General features: G+C 36.2%; 1 protein-coding gene across 3 annotated transcripts in view; it reads left to right on the forward strand.

Moving 5' to 3' along the window:
• Positions 1 to 25,796, forward strand: part of Rbpn-5 (Rab GTPase-binding effector protein rabaptin-5) — a 90,388-nt gene that overhangs the window by 25,288 nt on the left and 39,304 nt on the right. For 2 of the 3 annotated variants that reach the window (XM_083123420.1, XM_083123422.1), the window contains exons 3-7: positions 3,778 to 3,960; positions 7,155 to 7,420; positions 12,920 to 13,039; positions 18,735 to 18,812; positions 21,917 to 22,034. In XM_083123420.1, coding sequence (XP_082979546.1) covers positions 3,778 to 3,960; positions 7,155 to 7,420; positions 12,920 to 13,039; positions 18,735 to 18,812; positions 21,917 to 22,034 — 765 coding nt within the window. The remainder of the gene's footprint in view (positions 1 to 3,777; positions 3,961 to 7,154; positions 7,421 to 12,919; positions 13,040 to 18,734; positions 18,813 to 21,916; positions 22,035 to 25,796) is intronic. The other variant, XM_083123421.1, reaches the window with a different exon arrangement.

Below are 25,796 nucleotides of genomic sequence, written 5' to 3' on the forward strand. Positions count from 1 at the left end.
CTAAGAACAGGCCGTAGTTACTGTCATCAAAGTCCTGAAGATCTTCAATATTGAAATCTTCAACCCATTCAAGCTCTGCATATGGCAGTTTTTTCATCATGGCATAACCATAGAGGCTGTTTGCATCTACATACGTTATATAATTTGATGGCCGTGCTGGATCATAATCAGGCATATGCTTGTTATTTGCTCTGGCATATCTCTGGGAACATTGCACCATCCCTCCTCTTATACATTTCTCCATAAACAGATACATATCTTGATCTTGGATCAGATCCAATTGCATTTTGGTGTTCAAAAACGTTGCAGCCCATGCTAGGCCCGGGGCACTGAAAAAATACACTGGGTCCAGTCCATAATTTTGCATGGAAGATTTTCTGAATGCCTGCAATATATCAGCTAAGAGAGTGACATCAAGTTTTAAATATGCCATGTGATAATCACCAAATGTCTTGCATTTTAAATTGTTCCACATCAACTGAGCATGGTGATAATCATCATCACTGATTCCAGATCCTTTGATTTTGCTGTAAAACTCTTCTTGTGGTGGCAGGGAACACTCATCAAATATAGAAAAATCTGTAACATAGTCATATGGATATACACCCTTCCGCCTAATTAATTTCAGGTCCTGATTTGGAAACAAAGCACGTGTGATTTTGAATTGATCATCAGATAATTGAGAGGCCAGTGTAGCCAGGCTAGCAGATAAAAATCTGTAAGAATCAAGAAATCTTATGTGAATAGGAACACCATCAACTTTAATTATCTTGCTAATAGATATATATTTCTCATCATTTTCAGCTAAAATGTTTAAATTCTGCTTGTCAAACCCCTCGTACCTGATTAAATGATGATAATCATAATTGGATGCTCCATGGCAAAATATGGGGATAAATCTTGGTCTCTTGATCTTAATATTACAGCTATTACACAGGGCCTGTTTATATCGACCATCTGTATGAGAATGGTGTTTCACCTTGATATTTGTATCTGAAAATTCACAATCACATACCGGGCATTTTTCTGTATTGTTGAAATCCTCAATCTGTTTCTCTGTTAAAGGCAACATAGGCTTTGATATTAATAAGATGTTAGATGCTATGTCACGGCATACATTTTCTATTCTATGTGCAAATATTTTGATGGCATTTGGTCCCTTGTATGAATATTCTTTAATAACACCACCATCCCGTATAACCATAAAACAAAAGCTGGAAGGTTCATGTTGCTGGTATGGTGTAATTGAAGATTCTTCGGGATCTGGATTGCAGAATGCAAGAGATTTGAGGTTTGATTCAGAATCCCAGACAATATATACTGGGTGTTCCAACGAGGCTTCATACTTTTTGAATTTGCAATTTTCACTTGGCATTGGCATCACCATATGAACAGGTTTATGGTTCCCACAGTATTTCAGATGCTCAATTAACTTGTTTTTTGCAATTTCTGCACTCTCTTCCCGAACCCCCTTAACCATTTTCCTGCCATCAAATTCAGTTAAGCATCTTCTGCACAACTTAAATATTTTTTTATATTTGTCTAGTTGTGTTCTCACTAAAGCTTCAAGATTATGTATCAGAGTATAATGGTATGTATCATCCCCTTCAATTAAGAGCAGATCAATCGGAATAGCAGATTCATCATCAAGTGTACTGATTCTGAGAGGTGCTATCGGGCAATTGCCAGTGGAACAAATAAATACATTAATAGATAATTGTTTGCCATTGATGTGCCTGGCCCTTTTTTCAAATTTATCAATATTCTGAACTGACATTGGATATTCTAAACCCTCCATTGCATCGTCAAAATCGTGCTCATGCTGTTTGTAATAAGTTATTCTCTGAGGATCCCTTGAAACTGGATACAGAGCAGCTAATATACACCACAAAAAGCATTTCGCGTCATTATTTTTTATATTGACCACGGCTCTTTTGTTTTTGATATTAGCAGGTAATGGTACATAAGTGGAACCTTTTAATGGGCTGAATTCAGAAATATTAATATATAACTTGTGTGATGAACCGCATAGGCTCCATCCGGACTCTTTTGCCGCAAATTCAGAGTGTTTGATATTCAGTTGATCTATCAACCTGCTTATTATTTTGTCTGAATTTGCATTTGAATAAACCGGTACAGTTTCTGTTATGTGGGGCTGTGTAAATTTTGTGCCATTTGGCTTCTTATATTGTACAAACAATTTGAGGGAGAGCTTATAAGAGCCATTTTGTGCATTTAGAATTGCCTGCAGATTAGGATTTACACTGTTCAAAAAATTATTAATGCCACATCTTGGCTCTGATACAAACTTGTGATCCCTTAATTGGCCGTTAAAACTGCTACGGATGGGTTCATAGCGTGGCTGCTTTGCAGGTGAAGCATTAAGAGGTGTTTCGTGCCTTCTTTTCAGACCAGATGTGGATGGTTGTACAGAGCAAGTATCTTTATGTTTATATGTGAAATATTCCATGTTATATTCTCTATGGCATTTGTGGCAAGTTATTGTGGGAGTTCTGTATTTATCTGGGTTACAAATCTTTTGGTGTCTGGCCCAATTAGAGCTGGATATATTTTTATTGCATTGGTCACAATATTTTTGATTCGGCATTTTTGTTGTTGTTTATTATATACAATTTCCTGGGTTTCAATTCAAAATTTTATACTGAATAAAAAATATCAGTTGGGTTCAGCACTGTGCTTTGTATGTGTGTATGTATATATGTGTGTATACACTTAATATTTTTGGCTTTGGTATTTATATAAAATTTCCTGGGTTTTAAATCAATCTCTATGCTTATTATGACAGGTTGTAAAGCCAATAGCTTACAAATGGAATATTCATTCACACTGCCATTCCGCAAATGCCTGCACGGACATGCATGTATAGAATGGCAATGACCTTGTTATGTATAACAGGCTGGGACAAATATAAGCTTGACTCTAAATATGAGTGGATTACAACAAATATCAGATTTTATAATGTTCAATTAAACCAAACAGGCCTGTAAGTATGAGAAGCACTGTATCAACACATCTGTTCCCCTCAGTCACTCTCACATAACTGGCTGATGCAATAATCGGGAATTTCTGTAAATACTGGCGCTGAGGAAAAAAATCAATACTACCGTCTCGGGAATTCCACACACTGACACAGAGGGGAAACATGCAAACACGGAGCAATTCTAGAAGAGGGCTCTACATATTACATTGTTTTAATATTAGATAAGCAAATTGAATGGTATCCAATTAAACTTAAACCAGAAGTAAATATATATGTGTATAAGCTTAATTTCTGGTGTGGTCAAAAATATATCAATTTTTGACAAATTTATGAACAAAAATCTGGCTGATGCAACTTTTGTAAGTATGTGCAAATCAATCTGAGGAAGCTCTTCTTTTCTGAAAAATTCCCGAGGGCATTTTTACAAAAATCTTGAATTAGACAAGATTCCACACTTGCTCAAAAAACTCATATGGGCATGTTGAGCAAGTTTTAAGTATAGCAAATCTGCTTGAGGGGATGCTCTTCCTTTCTCGCGCTGTCCCCACCACAAATACCACTACTAGTTTTGGAAATATTTCCAAGCTTTCATGTATTGATGTTGCTTATCGAAGGTTCAGAAACTTTTTCCAGAACTCACCGAGGCAATTTCCTGGAAAAGAGAAGCCTTCAACATTTGTTGCCAACAAAGCTACATTAAAAGCAAAGCAAAATAAAAGCCGTTGTTTGATGCATTTTGTCTTTCAAAATTAACAAATTCCGTTCTATATTCACAGAGGAGCTGAAACGAGAGTCGCTCGAACACAACCGGCTGCTTGAAGAAGTCGAGCGACTCAACTCTGAGCTCGGGGAAGCCAAAAGCAGTCTCCTTGTCGCCGGCTACCAGATGGAGAGCGACCTGGAGACAGAGAAACGAAAGTGGCAAGAGGAAATAGCATCGCTGCAGCAAATAGTACATGGTAATAGTCTTTTTGGGAAAGGGTTACGTCAGCATCCAGCAATTTTTTATTGAACTCCTTTTCTAATATGTTTTTTAACTCTTTTTTGTGATCATTCAGAATAATATATTTAGTAACATTGGGATAGCCTAGCAGGAGCTCATGGTACCTGGGTCCCTACTGAAATGCCAATATACACTGTTCTACAATTAAAGTTTTGTACAAAAACAAAAGTAACCTTTAGTTATGGATGCTGAATTTCAAAATGAAATTACTTTAATTTTCGTTGATTGATTTGGGATTTCATTTTATGAAGGGAAATGTAACTGAAATCACACTCAAATATTACATCTAGGGCCTGTATGTAAGGTATAAGAATTTATTTTTCACAACAGTAACTCTGAGAAACTTAATTGTGCCCAAGGTTTGGATAAAATTACATACAAAACACATTTTCAAGTCACTAACTGCAACAATGGATTGGTTAGCACCGCATGCTATGGTGAGAAGGATCCTGAGTTTAAATCCTGGCCTGGGCATTCTTTGTGATCATCTCAAGATCAATTTCATCATATCATCACTTATCCTCGTCGTTTAAATTAGCCAAAAATGGTAGAAAAGCGATGCTGAATAAGAAAATCAAGAAAACATTAAAATGCTGACAAAGGCAAAATTTATTGTAATAAAAATAATCACTAAAAACGTAACTTTTCCACCCTCTAACAGGGTCTTCTTCAGATGAAGGTTCACAATATTTTTTTTTATTCTGAATCTTCATCTGAAGAAGACCCTGTTAGATGGTGGAAACATTACGTTTTTGTGATTATTCTTATTACAATAAATTTTGCCTTTGTCAGCATTTTAATGTTTTATTAACATGGAAACAAGGCTTAACAGTGTTGCCATAAGAATACCAACTCAAATCAAATGCGTACTAAGTTGGAAAATAATGAAAATGCAGCAATGTTCCTTGTACATTTTCTATGCAAGTTTATTCAAATTTTACTTTGTGCAAATTACTCACTTTTAACTAATGTTAAAATATTTTTATATTAATAAAAATATAACAAATATATAAAAACCTAAAAAACTTACGACCAGTGAGTATCATCCGTCGAAAAATGCGACATTGTTTGATACAACTTGACACTGCATGGTGGTGATTTGTGCCTAAGGAAATCATGAAGAAGGGGAAGGTAAGACCCCCAAAACGTCGCATTTTTCGACGGATGATACTCACTGGTCGTAAGTAATTTAGTTGTTTATATATTTTTTATATTTTTATTAATATAAAAATATTTTAACATACAAGAGTTTAGTTTATTTGATAACATTCTGGCAAAAGGAATAGTATTTTGTTAATACTGCGAACACAATTAATTTACACAGTGGCAGGTACTTCACAAGCTGTTATTTCGGTAGTATTTTCCCCAAACGTTTTTCCAAAAACTCTTTTTCCTTTTTGTCAATGGTTAGGAGAAAAATATAATGGATATGCCCCTCTTTAATAAAGACAATTAAGTATAAAAAATTATATATATATTAATTTTGAGGCAGAATGTAGGTTCAAAAATGAACTTCTTTGCACAGGAATAAACTTAATGAATCTCCAGTATTTTGTATCATTTTTTTTGTTAGTATGTAAATTTCTGAGAAATGTTCAAGTATACATGTTAGCATGCATTAATACAGTGTATGCATTTGGTATCAGCCTAGCTCCATCAGAGAAATGAGACCGATTAATAATTACCCTATTGCTATCAATTGATATTAGAAATTTTGTGAATCCGTTTATTGATAAAACAACCAATACTTCACTGATCTGATATATCAGTAAGTAGCCTGTAATTTAGTGCAAAATCCTGCCAGTTTGATATTTTTTTATCAATAAGAATGTACCGTGCGTCCATTTCGATCTTCAGCCGAGAGATCGGGAGACGCGTGGCGGGCGGCGGTGACGGAGATGCCGACATTTGCGGCCTGTAATGCCCGCTTATTTTTATGGACATATGCAGACATTTATATAAATATTGCAAAACGATCACTAACCTGTGTTATAAGAGTTGTTCAAACTGATATCAACCAAGTGCCAAGTGTGTAGACTTCCGGGGAAACTTTCGTGCCTGTAGCTAAAGTCGTTCTGGGTTGGGCCGAGAACTTATCAGCCCCCTCGTAACGTGCACCTTGCGGCTGGCATTCCAATCCCCTCACTGACACAACACACATACACACTGCAATAACACAAACACGTAACGGCAAGTAACCAATAATAACACTCTTGCGCACAGTACGAAATTAACACGCTCTTGGTTTACATCTGCTCGCCACTATATTCACAGCTCTGTCGCGAAGGAACAAAAAACTTGAGCTCGGAGATTACGGATTGCAAGGAAGCTCACAAACACCATTGACTTTTAACGGTTTCATCTACAGCGTAATCTTGATACAGTGTTGCACATTCGAAACCTCCAAACGATCCCCATCGGCACAAAACTCTTTCAAGGATATAAACTTAAGCAGGACGTTACTGGTCAAAACTATGATTAAAATGTTTTATTATCTGTGGCTCTTAACATCGTTTCTAAAGCGTATTTTTTTTGTGTATATAAGGGCAGAACTTGGATGAATTACAGATGATAAATTATAACATAGGTTAGTGCTCGTTTTGCAATATTTATATAAATGTCTGCATATGTCCATAAAAATAAGTGGGCATTACAGGCCGCAAATGTCGGCATCTCCGCCAGCGCCGCCCGCCACACGTCTCCCGATCTCTCGGCTGAAGATCGAAATGGACGCACTGTATAAATTCATATGTTAAGGTTTTGTAAAGTTGGTCTAAATACAGATATTTTCAAAGTCACAACATATTGCAGTCACATGTTTATGTGCATTAATTAAGGGGATTAATGAATAATTCATGTTCATTGAACATTTACAATTGTTGATAAGTTTGATAGAATATCAATTATTGGTATCTAAAACTTTTATATTGGAACTTTATTTGTAATGGCAAAGATTCCATGTTTGTAAAGTATGGAAATTGGCTATTAGAATGGAAATTTTTCTATTGAGATTTTATTCACCAATATAACACTGAAATGTCATTTTTTTTACTGTTTTGTACTAAAATCTTGATGCTGTTTCCATCAGAATGTGTGTATTAATTTCATTAATGTATTTTCCTAATCATATATTTGTTTTCAATGTTGCAGAAACAATGGATGAATCCAGTTCATCACGAACAAAGTACGAGTCTGAAATCAAGAGACTGAGAAAAGCAAATGAGAAACTTGAATCTGAGATGCAAGAACTGCGCACCCAGTCGTCCGAGCGTGAGAACATCCTCGGGCCGGGTGTTCTCTCGTCCGTGACAAAAACTCTGGTTCGTAAAGTTGGCAGCCTCAATGCGGGGCTCGCCGCCAGCTCCGATAACTCCCACGATAATCTCGAAGATAGCATGAGGAAGGTAAACAAATATGTACGTGACTCTCACATTTTCTACATTTCTAGCACATCCGCAGAGTGTGTCATTTCTTTCTGTGTGGGTTTTTCTTTTGTTTTGACATGTCCATTTTGTCTGTGTGCGGTCATGTTTTCTTAGTACTTGCAACCTAATCGGAATCTGCATTGTGACATGTAGCATGTTTGAGACTTCTTTTCCACGTGTGGAGTGATTTTGTTGATAGTGTAACTAACATGTGCATATCCTGAATCTGTTATTGTTCGAATAATGCTTTGGTAAGCAGGAGCATTCAGTGCTTAACTAGCAGTCTTGCGTCTGAAGGTTCTGGGTTTGTGTCAAGGGATTTCCTTTGTGCGTGTTTCTTTGTCAATTTCACATAATTATTATTCGTCGTCATTGTCATTGTTAAGGCTAAAGAGGTTGGAAAGTAACGTAACAAGTTCTAGAAGTTGTGTATTATGCCTAATTTGTATTATCTCCAATTTTGTATCACAAAAAATGTTAGTTATATAAAGTGCATGTAGATATACGTATGCACACACACACACACACACCCACTTCAGGTGTCAGAGTGTGACACAGAGACACACTCACAGCATGTAGATGTCAACAAGAAACTTGGGCACATTCTGATCGTTAACCTCTTGAGGATTACCCCACATGTCTGCATTTAACATATCAGTTCTTTAAAACCAGAGATGGTAATTTTCTTCTTCATTGATATATGTGCACAGGTATGACTTTAATCAAATTTCAATGTAATACAAGTATTGGTAATTTTTAGCATATTATTGATTTTTGTATGTTATTTCACTTAAATGTCAGTGGAGGGGAAAAATGCTGTTTTTGAAGGCTTTGAAACGATGCCTCAATAGGCAAACCCTTAGAAAGAGAAGTTGTTTGCTTTCATCCCCTCTACATGTTGTGTAAGTCTGTCAATACCCTGTATATATTGTTACACATGCGTGAACATGGCGTAGTGACCCAACACATTTACCTTGCCACCGAAGATTCCCAGTTCGAATCCTAATTTTTGTTACTTGCAGCGTATCATGATCCTCGTCCTTCTGATTAGATGAGTCATCTAAGTACATAAAAACTTTTGTGCAGTAATTATAATTTTCTATTGTTATCGTCTTTTTGAATGTGTCCCTACCAATATTATTATTAGGGCTGGGTCAATACCACCTTGTACTGATGTAGATACTTGAAAATTGTAACACTTCAATTTGGTTTAGAATATTTATACATTTTAATGTATTAATTTTCCATTCAATGTATATCATAGCAATCTCCCAGATTTTTCTTTAAAATATTCACGATTTCACATGAGATAATTATTAAATAACAAAATTAATTTCATTCCACAATAGTTTTGAAAATTAATGAAAGTTTTGCTTGTTTTGCATAATTTCCTGGCATTTCTTGCAAACTCTGCAAGACACGTTGCTTACATTGGTGACTAATTGCGCTCAGAAGTTGAAAACTTAAAAACTGAAAAAAAAGACCCATTTAAAATTATTTAAAAAATGACATAGAAATATTTTTTGCTCTTATAATGGAATCTTGATTTCTTAATAAATTGCAACAGAGGAGTTGAATAATTTGAAAAAATGTGTTGTTTTGGTGTTTGAACTACCAAAGCAAAGGGAGAAAGCAATTATGTGCTAATATAGTTTTCTTTATTATTACTTCAAGGTCACAAGGTTTTTCTGTGTAAGGGATTTACCTCCTCTAAGACTGGGCCTTGCATGATTCAGTAGTCGGTCAGCATTTGAAAATACAGCTGTGTTTTGTGTGCGTCAGTTTATCGTCTTTTATGTTGTGACTAATTTTGCTTCAAAACTACAAATTAAAGGGGTAAAAGTGGTAAGCAAAGGACCCACAAGTAGGCTTCAACCAAAGTATTTTAAGTTTAATCCATTTCCCAAAGATTTCAGTTAAAAATGATATTGTGCTTTTGCATTAACTATCAATTAATCCTAAAGAGACCATGTTAAGAAATTTAAATATGTAATTTATGCTAGCAAGAAAATTCAAGAAACAACAGGAAAGGAGCAAAAAGAAACCTCGAAAATGATAAAAATGAAACAAAACTACTGAAAAATGTCCTAAAAGCCAAGAAACGTCAGAAAATATAAATTGGGAAGCAAATTTTCTGGTTCTAATTGAACAATCGGGTTTAGCATTATCTTAAAAGCCCAGAAAGATTTGATTTTTCATCAACTTTCGAACCCTAGTGTGACTATTCCAGCCAGTACTTTCTAATAAACTGTTCTTGGTCAATACCTATCATCGCTATATGTTCATCACCATCAGATGATTTAAATTGGTTCCATTGCCTATTTCCTTTGTGAGGGAAATATGAAACAATATACTGTAATATTAATTTTTCATGTTTTTGAAAGGGGTGAGATGCATTTTCCTACCGTTTTGTCACGAAATGATGGAAAATGAACTGCAAAATGTGAAATAAACTCTTAAACACGAAATTTAGAATTTATTTACCAACATGACACTTTCTAAAGTCTGAATTATCCTGTGAGTTACGCAAATCACGGAAAATTGATTAATTATGCTTTAAATATTTGAGAAGCAAAAATAGACTCCTTTACTCAGGAATAAACTTTATACTCGGACAACTACATAAGTGTGCTATTAGAAAGGGAAAGTTCGTTTTGTGTAATAAGTATAGTTTTTAAACTAAATTTATGGTTATATTTACCATTTTAATACTGAAATGCCATTTTATATGCCAGTTTTTTCCCAAAATGTGGCCAATTTTTGTACCTGAATCTTGATAATTTGTTGACCATATGTGACGCTATTAGTAACAACTTCATATCTGACAACACAATTGGTTCGGCAGAATTAGTAAGACGCTTGTGTGTACATGTTCGCATTCACTTCATTGCGCTTGGTGGAATGAAATCTTTACAAAATTTGTAGCATGGTGAGTGGCTTTTGTAACTCTCATATGTACAAAGCCTGATGTATTGGCTACAGTGCCACAGATCACACTGTCCATGTTACGTACATTAATAAACTTTCTCAGTATATTAACAGCTTGCATGTAGATGCATTTCTCCGATATTGACATTAATATTATATCTGGGCATTTTGAAAGTGAAAAACAGTTGCATGTAAATCTAGTGTACTTGAGAATGCATGTTTTATGCTCTTAGGATTTCTTTTATTTTCCTTTGCATATAATCACACATGAATGCCATTAAGGTAAGATTGTTTAATTTGTTGGAAAATGTTCTTCACTAATAATAAAATACAATTTTTAAACACTTGTTACAGTATAATAGTTTAAGAAACAAATTTTCAAGGTGTATAGAGTACATTACAATTTCCATAAAACTACCTTGATTTTGAGTTTTAATAAGTCCACTTTATGCACAGATAGGCTAATCGGAACAGGACCTACAGTTTAAAGTGGGATCCAAGCTGCTATGTGCCTCCACTGGGTGACATTACCATTATGCCACCAGGAGGACTTGCTACTCTGATTTTGATATGCATTTTCAATGTTAAGCAACTATATTATTGTAATCAAATAAGTATATCATCTGGTAGTTTTGTTCCTAGGTGTTTATTTGTGAAATTCACTCTATTTTTGTCATGATTGTTTTATCTGCTTAATGGGCGATTGTTAAATGAAAAATGCAAATTTTATGTACAATTATTGAATTTCATTATTTCTAAGTGGAGAAAATAATTGCATATCACATTATGTAAACTTTTTTCACTTTGCGAAAACATATTGAAATGTGTTTGCGTATGTATGTATCATATGCTTTGAGTATTATTGTTAGCTATTATGTATCTGTCGTAGCACAGTCATTATATCTAAATTTTCAGTACAACACCTCTGTGGTTCCATGGATTCAGAATTGTTCATTGCATTCTGATCGTTCATGTGTTGGTTGCGTCTATTGGGAAATGTTGGACACACGCTGTGGATCTTTTAGCATACTTGTGTCATAATTTTCAATGTGTGTGAAGTCGGGGTTTGAAGTTTCCGCTTCATGTATGTGAAGTGGAGCCCTGAAGTAGACTGAAATTTATGGAGTTAGAACTCTTGAACCATAAAAAGTGTGTACGTGAATTTTAGATACAATTAATTTTTTAAACTATTATTTCGAATTGCCATCAAAACCACTTTTCTGCTACTTTCATTGCCCAGTATGTTCGCTGGTAAATCTCACCACTGACATGTTCTTGACACAGCCTGGTTATAAACAGTTTCCACTTATGTGGAAAAATCTCCGAAATAAGTCTGAAAAAGTCACATAATTTAGTAAAACAACCATAAAGTGGAAAGAGTTCAGGGAAAGCAAGTGTTTTCAACATGCCAAGATTTGGTAACAAAAAGAAAGTTCCACATTTGCCTTGAACCTGCTACTTGATAGGAGGTATTCTGTATAAAATGTTTATTTTTGTTCATTTATTTTGAACAATGTTGAATAAACTTTCATTTTATTGATTAGCAAGTGCAGATTAACACTTAAACTTTGGTTATTAGCATGTTAAAGCTCCGCAGAATGGTCTGGAGATTTATTTTATAATTACCTGGACAAGTCAAGGATTTGTTTTGCCAAATTGAGTGGGAATGTAGTACAGGGTGTTCCATGGTGAAATGTCCCTTTAATCACCAGTGAGTTTTATGTGGTGGGTTTGGAAGTCAGGTTAGCGATACGAAATTAATAGTGTTATCTTAGTCAACTTTGGTGCAAGTTTTCTTGCACCAAATCTAAAAATAATTACATCAAGTAGAATTCTGAAGTACCATGAAATCCTGAGCATTTTCGTAACACACACCGAAACAAGTTTTTGTACTGAAAGCCTATAAATCTGTTCATAGGAACAAAATAGTTATTTAGGGCAAAATCAAGGCTCTAGTTATCTGTGGAAAAATAGAACAGCTTGCATGAAACATGTTGTCAGAGTTACAACTTATGCTTGCTTCCATGGTAGATCGGTCAGTATAATATGCAACAAATCCAGATTTCCTAGGTTTGAACCCTGGACGTATCATAGAGTTCCCAGAACCGCTTCATCAGTTCATCCTCCTTTTCATGATTATCCTAAGAGGTACACAACTGACGTAAAGTAACAAATTGAAGGAATGAATGTAAGAGCTTATCTAAAAGAAAGTAACTGTTAGAGAAGCTGACAGTTTAAGTATCTCCTGATTCCTTCATCAATTTACCACCCATCATCATTATTGTAGCTACCCCAAAGGTGCAGAAAGGTGATGTAAAAAAACAAACAAAAAAAAACACACTATTCAAGCTTCAGCATTGGCAATATCTTGAGATACTTTTGAATTAGTTCAAACTTGCCACCATCTATTTTGTTACTAAACATTGATATTGTAGTAACATTTTTATTTTCATTGTTTGTAGTTTTTAGTTAGAAGCTTCGGTGAGCTGTTTAAACATGTAGATTACTTTTAAGAACCTGTGTACCAATCAAATTGCTTCATTGAATTGTATTGTTCCACAGGCACAGGAGGATGCAGAGGTACTGCGGTCTCTGGTCGTTCCATTGGAGGAAGAAATCCAAGCACTCAAAGATAAGCTGAGGAAAACGGATGAGCAGCTTCGAAAGTTTGAGAGGCAAAAGGTATTATTCAGGCCATTATTTTTTTGTTCTTACATATCATTTTTTGTTTTAATATTCTTGAAGCCACTCCAAAGTTGTTTTTTTTTACTTGGGAAAGTTTAAAAACAATTATTTTTCAATCTTTTTCAGTAGAAAATTTAGATAATGTGATAAGTAATTTCATATCTGGAAGGTGTCAAAATTCTGCAACTGCTCAGTCAAATGTGGAAACATGCCTTGTAACATTGTATTTTCAAATAGGAAATAGGTTGGCATTACAACTAAATTACCTTTAGCAGTGCAATTTATAAAAAAAAGTTTAAAAATTCGTCTCATAAAAGGGATTGGCCTTTGTGAAACATTAAAAAAAATCGATGCTGTTTATAAATATGTAGTGAATTATAGTGTATTTCCAACCATAAGGAGCGCCTCCCCGATGGCGCAGTATTAGCGTTGTCACCTTGTAAACAAGGGGTCCCAGGTTCGATACCCGGTGGAGGCACATAGTGGTTCAGATTCCACTTTAAACTGTAGGTCTAGTCCAGATTAGCCTTACTGTGCATAAAGTGGATTTAAAACACCAATTCAATCAAACCAACCGCAAGGTTTGAAACAGTTTCTAGTGTCAGGGTATAGGTTTTATTGTGAACTTTTGAATTAGTGTCGTGATGTTTCCTTGTTAGGGGAGAAAGGTGTAAATTATCCATGATTGATGTACCTTTGATGATGATATAGATCCTTTGATTTTATTATGCATTATCAGTGGATATACAATTCTACTGTTTATTATATCAGTCTGTCCAATGGCATATTTGTAGTGGGCATGGATGTTCTTTGTGGATATCCTTTCTTCAATTTCATCTTATCACTCATCCTCATTGTTGCAATTAGCCAAAAGTGGTACATTGGTAATGCTGTCGCTTCGTAATCAATGGAGGCACATTACACCTCACTTAAAAATAAGTATGTACACCCTCTGCAAAATGACTTTGGACCTCGGTGTCTCCTATCAACGTCCGGTTTTCTCAGAAATGTTCCAAATAGTGTAAACTTTCATAATAAATCAATAAATCAATTTTTGAAAAATAGAAAATAGAAGTTTTTTAGAAAGTCTTAATTAATAATTCTTGAACCAGACAGTGCCATTTCCTATGTTGTAAGATTACTTAGTGTTTGTCAGAAGTCTTTAGATGAACTAAACTCCTATTTTTTCTAGATTTATAAATTTACCTTAAATAACATTTTAAGAGAAATACAATTTACAAACAAGTCAACACAATTTTTGAAAAAAAAAATCGTTGTTAAGACTCACAGTTATTTTCATAAAATGTTTTGTAGTTTCTCTGAAAAACTTCTATTTCTCATTTTTCAAAAATATATTTATTGATTTATTATGCAATTTTACACTATTTGGAACATTTCTGAGAAAACCGGACGTTGATAGGAGACACCATTCCCGAGATATATCAAATCCAAAAATATCAAATATGGCAGATTATTTTCAATATGCCGGCCGTCAGAGCGCAGATATCGATTGGCTACTCGACTGAAAATATTTAATGATAGAACAATTAATCCTACCAAGTGTCTTGCTTTTATCAACAAGTCAATGATTCTCGAATTAAGCCTCCGGCCTGTGATAAAGATGTAATTTTTTGTGCTTTTGTTATGAGGTCTGAAATTGTTTTGCGGCAGGTGTATATGTATCTTCTATTAAAATGAGGGAATATTATTTGAAGAAGATTTAAAAAAAAACATAACAAATTTATCACCAGACACACTTTGGTGGCCGAGCACTTTAAGTTGTTGACTTTCAATCTCAACACTGGCATTTCCAGGTTCCAGACTCAGCATGGATGTGGGTGTTCTTTGTGAGTGTCCCTTCATCACTTTCATCTAATCATCACTCATTCTCATCATTGCGATTAGCCTAAAGTGACAGAAAGCAATGCTAAATAAAAATACAAAAAAAATAAAATTAGTTTGGAAGTATTGAGATACAAGTAAGAATTACTTTTTTTCGAGTAATGGTAACTGCAACAAAGTTACTTCCGTCAAATAACGAGTAACAAAATAGTGTAACTTTTCTTTATTTTTTTGTGTGGAGGGGAATTTTGGATTACTTTGAATTTCATTATCTCTACATTTGCGTGTTTAACTTTTAAACCACCAACCTCCATGGTGGAGTGGTTAGAGCAGCATGCTACGATGCCAGGGGTCCCTGGTTTGAATCCTGATAACATGAATCCAATAAAATTAACCTTTAAACCCTGGCTGGGACTAATTTCTATAAGCTTCTTATGCCAGTTGGTCTCGTTTCGAACCAGCAGCACAAAACTCTTTAAGTTTCTCATGATATCCGTGGAACAACTATTGATATTTTTTTTCTGCTTTCTTTTTTATATGTAAGGTGGTATGACATACAATGCAATATGAGTATTGTAGATTTGTTGAAAGCTGTTTAAATTTTAAGGTATTGATTTGAATATACCATATTTACTCGTGTATAATTCACACACTTTTTCTAAAATTTTTGCTCCCAAAAACTGTGGTGCATATTATGCATGGAATAATTCAGACAGCCAACATGAAACCATACAGGGTCATTCCATGATTTTGGGACACTTGCATTGAATTTTCATGCTTACAGAACCCTATCATGTTATATATCGTTGTAAAGTTTAAATCCTGCAGTTTCTGAATATGGCAACAGTATTCCATTCAAGATAACAACAGTAATGTGAAATGCGGTTGAAATAAATTCATCACAAAATGAAGGAACGTTCTGATTTCTATGGTGCTTTGGATGAAAGAAAACATAAGAAAATAGAAAACAATAATTAAAATGTATTACTGGCCAAATAATTATATATGGAGTGTGTAAGTTCCGTAGTGGAAGAAATCTTGTGCTGCTAACTGCTAGCTTGAAGGTCCTGAATGTGCCTGGTATAAATGTGACATTAGTCATGGAAAAAGTGTATATTTTGAAGTTCTTTTAGAAAAAAATGAAAGGAATAAGCCTATATATATAAAAGTTTGAAGGCCTTTTCACATTGTAGTGTAATGTTCTGCGACACCAAGAAACGCAGTGCAACTCTGGTGGAATTTGAGCATGCACCTTCCGTCACATGTGATGCATATCAGCAGTATTTGTTGGGTGAGAAATAATAGAAAATAACTTCCTAGCACTGCAAGTTCATAACATATTTTTGATCTTTGCACTCTACTGTTAGGTGGTTGAAGAGTGAAAGCTTTGGGATGCTAAACACAATGGAGGGAGAGGGGGTAGGTGGCAAGGGTTGGAGACTTATTGTTTAAACAAGAGGATATTCTCCTCTTGGTCCACCTAGCAACAGGTGACTCATTGAATAGGTATTCATTCTTGATCAGCATAGCAACAGCTTTGCGACCTACAACTAAGATAGCCATTTTTTGAAACTGGATTGTACTGTGCATTATATAGGATATATAATTTTTTGTAACTTTTCCCTATCAAAAACCAGGGTGCGCATTATACACACAGGCGCACTATACACATGTAAATACGGTAAAAGCGTGGACTTTTGAGATATGACCATATATACAAAGACATCATTGAATGAGAACCGATTGGCTTGGAAGTTTGAACGGCAAAATCTTTTAACAGGGAAATTTAACCCACCTTCATACAACCACATTTAGATTTAGTTGGGGCCATACTAACTTTTGCAAAATGAACATTTTTGGTTAAGATGTCAAATCTTGTTTTCCTTTCAACTACACTTGTGGGAAGAAAGAATTAAAATGTCTCGCTTCCCATAAGAGGCTGCTCATTCTTCCCCAAAAAACAAAACCAACTTCATCTCCTTGTAATAAGTAGTTTCCCTTGTACAGGTTAATTATAAATGATTCATCAGGTTTTAAAGTGAAATATTTCCAAAACTATTAATATAATATGTGTGTGCTAATTATGAAATGAAAGAACATATCTGAAAGTTTAATTTGTCATATTTGTAACCTTAGTGCCTGCCGACAAATGGCAGCACAAACATAGTTTCCAAAATGGCGTCTATACAGCAGAAAGCATTCTGTGTTTTTGAATGTGATAAGTGTTTTACCGTTGTTACCATACAGCGTGCACTCCGGAGACAGTTTGCAACTGCACCGCCAGGTCACCAAAGCATTCTGCGATGGCATCGACAGTTTAAGGAAAACAGTTGCCTGTGTAAAGGTAAAAGCACAGGACGTATGGCATTTCTGATGAAACAGGGGAGCGAGTTAGGGCGAGTTTTGTGTGTAGCTCACAGAAGTCAACATACCGCGCCAGTCGGGAACTTGATATTCTGTAGCCAACTGTCTGGATGATTTTCCGAACCCGATTGGGACTGAAACCGTACCGCATACAGTTATTGCAAATGTTACAACCAGACGACCTCGTCAAACGATATGAATTTTGTAATTCCATGCAGGTCACTATGGAGGACGATTGTTTTCTTAAGCTTGCGCTGTTTGGTGATGAGGGAGATATTCCATTTCAGTGGCAAGGGTAATCTCAATAATGTTCTTATCTGGGGTACTGAACAACCACATGCTATAGTGCAACATGAACGAGATTCCCAAAAGTGAATGTGTTTGCTGCAGTGTCTAAATCAAAGGTGTACGGTCCCTTTTTCTTCGCAGAGAACACTGTGACTTTCTGCAGTTGTGGTTGTTTCCACAAGTGAAAGAGGATTTCAATAACTTCATATTCCAACTTGATGGGGCACCGCCCCATTTACACACTGAGGTGTGTCACTACCTGAATGAAGAACTCCCATGCCTTGGATTGGGCGATGTGCTGAAGATGTCTTAGCACTTTTCCCATGGCCTCCTAGATCTCCCAACCTAACGGTTTGTGATTTTTACCTTTGGGGGCAGGCGTGTGAAAGACACAGTGTATGTGTATGTGCCACCACTACCAACAACTTTGGTTGAGCTGCAGGATCGCATTACAGCTGCATTTACGACCATTAGTAGGGCTATGCTAGAGCACGTGTGTGGCGAACTAGACTATTTATTTATTCCAAGTTTCAGATACAGCACTTGTAAGGCCATTTTACACTGAAAACTCACATGGATGTGCGTCGTGTGACGAAAGGAAGCCACATTGAACATTTGTGAAAGTGTCTGAAACTTAGATAGCTCCTGTTTATTTTCATGTATCATTCTTTATTGTTTGTGTTACATATTTTTTTAATGCAGCCCTTTCAAACCCGATGAATCGTTTATAATTACCCTGTATATTTGTATTACATCACTGTGCACTTAAAAACTCCCATCTGGAGAGAGTTTACAGTGCAAAAAGATCATGTCCCTTAATGGGTTAAATGTATGGGACTAATTATAATTTAACCTAAATTAATTAAGTTTTAAATGCTTTCTGTTTTCAGGTTTTATAGTTGTAACGTATCTAAAATAAAGTAACTGTGAAAGCAATGTATGATTACTTTAAAAAGAAAACTTAAGTGTAACAGTAACTTTCAAACAAATCAAATTTTCAAACACCGCCACCCAGTGTAGAGGTTCTTTGACTTGGGTGTACGGAGTGCTCGGTCTTCCTGTCTCCTGCCTAGCTAATAAAAAAGTGCTTAGAGTGGCAACATGAAAATTTAAGAAAAATGTAAGTTGAAGAGTTTGAATAGTATATTGTAAGTTCTGAAATTTTCCATAACAAAACTGTTTCCTTTATTTTTTGCAGACTGGTTCTCCAAAAGCAGATGAATCTGTAGAAGATGGTGACGATTATATCCTAGTCGAAGTTGGTTCAGAAGCAAAGGTGAGTGAGTATCTTTATATATCTTTTTCTTTTTCATCTATTTTTACCTCTGTTTTCTACCTCTTGCACGAATGGTGATATTAAAAAAAAAAACCTTCAAACATTACCATTCCTCAGTTCACTGGTGGGCCTGTCTTAATGCTAAGCTGAGTGGTATTTTGTACAATGATAAAAATTATGTCTCGAAATTCTCACATGATACAGTGAAACAGAATGTTATATATGCTATTTTTTGGATGTTCAGTATAGGAGGAAAATATAGCTACATTAGAATATATACGCAGAGCCACACCAAGTTGTGTTTGAGATGGGCTTTTACCCTTCATATGTTGCTATGTATTTTCTTCCTGATTCTCTCTCTCTCCCTCCTCTCTCTCTCTCTCCCTCCTCTCTCTCTCTCCCTCCTCTCCCTTTCTCTCTCTCTTTCTCTCCCACTCTCTTTCTCCCTCCCTCCCCCTCTCCCTCCTGCCCTCTCTCCCTCCCTCCAAAATCTTTATCTATTGTTCCCTGTAAATTTGTGATATGATTACGAAGGCAACGAACCTTCAAAATTAATCTGTTTAAAGAAGAGAGCAGCAGCTTGTAAATGCAGCATATTTTCCATATGATAACTATGTCACGTTTACTGTGTCACACTCTGAACCTCTTGATTACATTTCTGAGGACAGTGTGGACTTTAAATAAACTTAGTATTGGTTTAGAACAGCTGTTTTTAACCTGTGGTCTGCCGATCCCCAGGGGCTGCCATGCCCTCCAAAGAGATCCATGATAACATGATTGAGAGTTGATAGGGCTGATGCAACAACAAATTTTCAGGAAGAATTCTTCTCAGATTGAGACCATTCATTTTTCCTAATTACCAAGTAATATTTTCTCTTACTACAAGTCCCAAATCTGTGGTGGATTTTGGAGACATGTTTGTACTATGAGAACTGCTTTTATTTTCATATGTTGTTGAAGGCAGGTGTTTCGTGTTGATTCCCTCCAAATCTCAAGCAATAATCTTCCATAGGGCCAATCCAAGAACTCAATTTCATCTAGAAGATTTGATATAGTGCTTTTACATCCGTGCATTATTATTTTTTCATATTCCCCTGAAGTATTGAACTATCTTCAATGCTACTTTGCATGATTATAGGAATTGAACAGTGCTGCATATGAACATATGACATTTTTTCATTTACTTTGGTTTATTGTGATGACCATAGCAACCTTCCGAGTAAAATTTTGTTTTCAAAATTTTTAATTCTTTTTATGTTAACTTTCAATATTGAGAGATTACATGTTTAAATTTCACTAACGAGTCCTGTTAGAGAAACAAAACTGATTTCTTCTCTCTATGACAATTAGTTCTTCTACAAGATATTTTTTTGTGCAGCAGTGCATGTTTGAAAACCTTCTATCTCGAGCAGAATCAGCTTCAGAAGCTAAAGGTTAAGTAAATATTTGATGCACTGTATCACTTCAAATATTGATTTAAGTCCTGGAGTCTGCAACAAGAAAAGATATGTTCAACAGGAGTCTATGGTAAGTGAATTATTAAGAACCACTGGTTTAGAGTATTGCTGGCTCAGTTTAAGTGTATTGATTCATATGGTACATTAGTTCGTGATGCATTGGTGCAGTGAGGTTTGTTAGACTTCCCCTTATCATAACCTGCCAAGTTCGCACATTCACTACATAGTGCCAGAGTTCAGGAACTTTCTGAACGGTTTTAGTACCTGATTGTTCAATTAAATAAGGCCAGGACATCAGAAAATAGTGAATGTTAACGTGTGATAAATGCAGTCCGTGTGGTGCTCCAGTCAAATGTTTCCAAACTTGTTGCTGTCTAAAGCAGCAATGGGGTTCACCTACCCTCTAATTAACCTTTTGGATCCCAAGCGTCTCAATCGAGATACCTAAAAGTAAGCCTCACGGTCCCAAGCATCTCGATCGAGATGCTGTGTCAAGGTCGTAGTTTTTACGTTATAACTTTTCTATTTTTTGCTAGAATTTCGATTTTTTTATATTGTTCCTAACACATGTATTTAACAGAAATGTTTCTTGCACCTTTTTTTTTCTTCATGAAAATGGAGGTGAAAAGGTGGGAAAAGGGACTTCTCTTTTGCGTCTCTTTTCAAGGGAAAAGATAAATTTCAAACATTTCAACAATTTTTTAAAATAATTTTTTGGGGTTTTCTCCCTTCCCCCTCCATATGTATGCCAAATGTGCATAAATTATATATCGTCTGAATCTGTGATTCATTCTGCGTACAACGGTATATAGTTCATATCTCTAGGGCATTTAGTTTCTGAGCTATAGTCATTTCAAGGTACCACTGCATTTTGAAGCTTGAATCAGTGGCGTGCCCACCACCCCATTTTTTTTTAAAAAAAAGGTATTTTCAGGGGATTTCCCACCTTTCCTCCTCCATATATATGCCGAATTTGCATAAATTTCATATAGTCTGAATCTCTGGTCCATTCCGCGTACAACGGTATATCACTCATCTCTCTGGGGCAATTAGTCTCCGATCTACACTCATTTAATTGAAACTCTGCATTTTGCTCAAAATCAGCTCGGGACCGTGAGGCTTACTTGTGAAAATGGCCTTGGGACTCAAAAGGTTAATGGGTCCCTAGAGGGAGGGGGGAGGGGGGTAAGGGCAGCTGAATCATGATGTCAATTACATCACATCCGCAAATTGCCGAGATTGTGATGTGTGCTCCCCTGCCTCCTCATCTCCCCTGTGTGCCTTTTTTATGTGTGATAAGTAGTAAGAATTAACTTGATTTATTCCTTGTTAAAATCAACACCAACACACAAGCAGCAGGATAACAACACTTTAAAATTGTTTTCCGAGCTTTCAATACCATCTCGGAATCATCATCAGGACTGGCCGAGTGACGACGAAGTGGACGTGGTTGAAGTTCCGCTGGCACTATTGGTCGTTGTCACTCGACCAGCCCTGATGATGATTCCGAGATGGTATTGAAAGCTCGGAAATCAATTTTAAAGTGTTTGTATCCTGCTGTTTGTGTGTTTGTGTTGATTTTAACAAGTATATTGCTGGCACGTGTCATGAGAAGTTTTTTACTGTCATATTGATTTCTTCCATTAGAATCCTGAGGTGACGGTTGAGGCAGCTGATGCATCAGAACATAGAGAGAGAGCAAAGCAGGCCACACCTAGTTTGGACTCCAACGTACCTGCACAGAAGTCTCCTGCTGTTAGCCCAGGTATTAAAAATTTCTGTATCTCTTTTGGGTAATTCTTTGTATCTTTGCCATTTTTTTGTAGAAAATTTAAGCGTATATTGGTGTCTCGTAGGAGTACAAGGTAGAGAGAAAAAGAATACATCATTGTATTTCTTCAGAATAGTTACTGTAGAAAAAAAGTACAGGCCAGTTGAGGTAGGTGTAGCTGAAGCTATTTGTGCTCGGTCACCTTCCTCCCTCTCGTGTTGCTATGGTTCATCGGAGGGAGGGTTGCAGTGTACCAGTTTTCTGTTTTCAGTAAACAGGGGGTGATTCAATATATCCATCTCTCCACATGGATCTCGTCATACTAAAACTGAGCCTATGTTGATGTATTGATATCAGAAAGTGTCTGTGCATATTTTATCATTGATCCATGCTCATCCAGTTGGTAGGCTGTCTGACTGCCACATGGGGGACCCAGGTTCAATAGTTTTGTTTGGCGATTTCAAGTGCGAATTTTTCCAACATAGAACAGCTCTGGGACACACCCTGCTTGTAATCAATGGGTACCTGGGGACAGCCCTCGGGGAATAAAGGTAGCTGGAACATGATACTGACATCATCATATCCACTCTGGCCTAAATCAAGACTGCATGGAGCTCTACTCCATTCTCCATCCGTGCCTTCATGACACGTTGCGTTGAACATTTACCTTTTTTACCAATTTATACTTTTCTGAAGCTCAAATACTTGAAAATTATGCGTGACACCTTTGCAAGTGTAATTATCCTGCAAATTATGGAAAGCTGCATAGTTGCACCCATGTTGTGAAGCAAAAGTGAAATTTGCAATTACCAGCACCATTTAGGAGTGTTTAGAACAGTGTTCCGCAACCGGTGTGCCGTCACAAGGTGAAAGGTGTGACGCAAACGTTTACCTACTATTGTAATATTGTAAGAAATTAATTGTCGATTTTAAGTAAGAAGGTGCTTGTTTATTCTTGCTGGTAACTGTTATATTTTCATAGAAATTAAATGTAATTTATTTACTCAATATTGTTATAGTTTGCTCATCTTATATGTATTCTCGCCTGTAATATTGGGCCGGTTTGATGGGTTACAGGCGGCAAACTTGGTGTTCACCGCAAAGAAAGCCACGTAAGACATTTAGCAAGCCTTTTAGCGGCCCGCACCAATCATACAATATAGCTATTCAAGCGAGTTCTTTGTTTGTAACACTGCATCTCTTGTGTACGGCTGGCTGTTTTGTGCCTGTTTGTCGGCGCTTCTTAAACTTTATTGCTCTTTCCTTCGCCGAAGGACCCACACATTGTCAGACAACTCAGTTCAGTTCTATCACAGCTGTGCTCTGCAGTAGTGCGAATATTGGATTGCTACACCTGTCTTACTATTTTCTTTTTTCGATATGGATAAGTTCCTTGTACGGAGTGGTCCGTCCTCGAGTGCAAGTAGTGAAACCATCGAGCCCGAAAAAAAGAAACAGAAAGTAGTTCACCGGCAATATAGTGATAACTATTTATCTTACGGGTTTTTTTGGTGTGGTGACAAAACATGCCCAATCCCTGAGTGTGTTGTGTGTGGTGAAAAACTCAGTAATGCTGCTGTGGTTCCCAGTAAATTAAAACCACATTTGTCAACAAAACATTCCTCTCTGTTAAATAAAGATGTGAATTATTTTCATCGGTTGTTGGAACAAGATAAAAAACAAGTGATGCTCATGACTACGTTGGTACGTGTTTTGCAAAAAGTACAGGAAGCTAGCTATAGCTATAAGGTAGCCAAACTTATCGTAAAGGCCAAAAAACCACACACAATAGCAGAAACGTTGTTAATGCCCGCGTGTAAACAAATGGTAAAAATAGTCCTGGGTTCAGAAGCTGCTACTGAAATTTCAAAAATTCCTCTCTCTGCTGACACAATCAGCCGCCGAGTTAGTGACATGTCCAGTGACATCGAAGACATTATGAAGGAGAAAATAAAGAGCAGTCGAAAGTTCTCACTTCAGATCGACGAGTCCACGGATATTGGCGGTCACGCACAACTTCTTTCCTACATAGGTATGTTGATGGGGACGTAATTGCAAGTTTTTTTTTTTTTTTTTTTTTTTCAAAGAACTGCCCGAGCGAGCAACCGGTGAAGAAATATTTTGTACGACTAATGAATATGTGGTCCGTAATGAATTAACATGGGAGGACTGCGTTAGTGTTTGTAGACAGGCCAAGTGAAATGATTCGTGGGTAAAGTACGCGAAGTAAATCCTAACTTACGAACCGACCATTGTCACATTCACCGCGAAGCCATTGTTGCTAAGTCTTTGCTATCTCCTCTGAAAATTGTGATGGACGAAGTAGTAAAAGTCGTGAACTTCATTAAATCGCGGCCCCTAAACACGCGACTTTTTAACGTTTTGTGTCAAGAAATGGGATCAGAGCACACTACACTTCTGCTACATACAGAAGTACGATGGTTATCTCGAGGTAAAGTGTTAACGCGAATGTTTGAACTTAAAGAGGAGGTACTTTCATTTTTGACTATTGAGGGACATGAGTATGCAGATTTATTTGCAGATGATGAATGGGTATCTAACTTGGCATATCTTTCTGATATTTTCGTACACTTGCATGAACTAAACAGAAAAATGCAAGGTAGAAATGAAAATATTCTGACTAGTATGGATAAGATTCAAGGATTTATTAATAAGTTGAACTTGTGGATACAGACAATTGAAAATGGATCGTGTGAGATGTTCTAACTTGTATGGCCCCTTGCTGACGATAACAAGGTGTTGATGGACTTCATTATAGAACATTTAGTACTCTTGCAGCAGACTTTCAAAAATATTTTGGAGAGAGCGTTGAAGATTTTGACTGGGTTCGTGATCCATTCAGTATGGATTTGAAATATCTTCCGAAAAATGTACGCTTATAAGAGGAACTGGCAGATTTGAAAGCAGACAGAACATTGAAATTAAAATTTTTCGAAGTGCCTTTGGATACATTTTGGTTGTCAATAAGCAGCGAATACCTGGCTATCTCCGAGAAGGCAGTTAATGTGTTATTACCGTTTTCAACTACTTATTTGTGTGAACTGGGCTTCTCGACGTTGACTGCAATTAAAACATCAAAGAGAGAGAGACTCAAATCCATCGATGAAGAAATGAGGCTTGCTTTGTCAACGATTCTACCACAAATCAGCCATCTGTGTGCATCTAAGCAGGCTCAAGTATCACATTGAAGGTATGAGTAGAGTTATTTACTTTAAAATTCATATTAGAAATGTGTATTTTCTACAGTGAATTAAAGTTAATAAATTTTTAATAAATGCATAAGTCTATTCATGTTTTATAATAATAATAACAATGATAATAATAATAATTGATTATATAACGACGTAATATTTCGTAATTATATTAAGATTCATATGATTTTGAGGGGACGGACATTTTGGTGTGCCGTGTTGAGTCTAGGCCCGTCTGGGGTGTGCCGTGAGTATAAAAAGGTTGCGGAACACTGGTTTAGAAGACTAATCACGTGGAATATTGACTTGCCTCCACTACATTGCCCACCTCCCTGTGCCTGAATACTGGTTTTAACCTCCACAGGAGCATACTTTTTAAACCTTACTTTTATATATAATACTACAGCAGTTTTAATATTCCTATGGATGGACACCCTTTTTTATACTCATATTATTGCAGTGTTCAGTATGTTAGTACTTCTCTTCCTTAGCATCATTCCTAACAAAATGAAACAAACTTGACAAAATAAAAATCTCAGGACAT

This window comes from Lepisma saccharinum, chromosome 6 (assembly GCF_977018435.1).
Source record: "Lepisma saccharinum chromosome 6, izLepSacc3.1, whole genome shotgun sequence".
Classification (NCBI taxonomy): Eukaryota; Metazoa; Arthropoda; class Insecta; order Zygentoma; family Lepismatidae; genus Lepisma; species Lepisma saccharinum.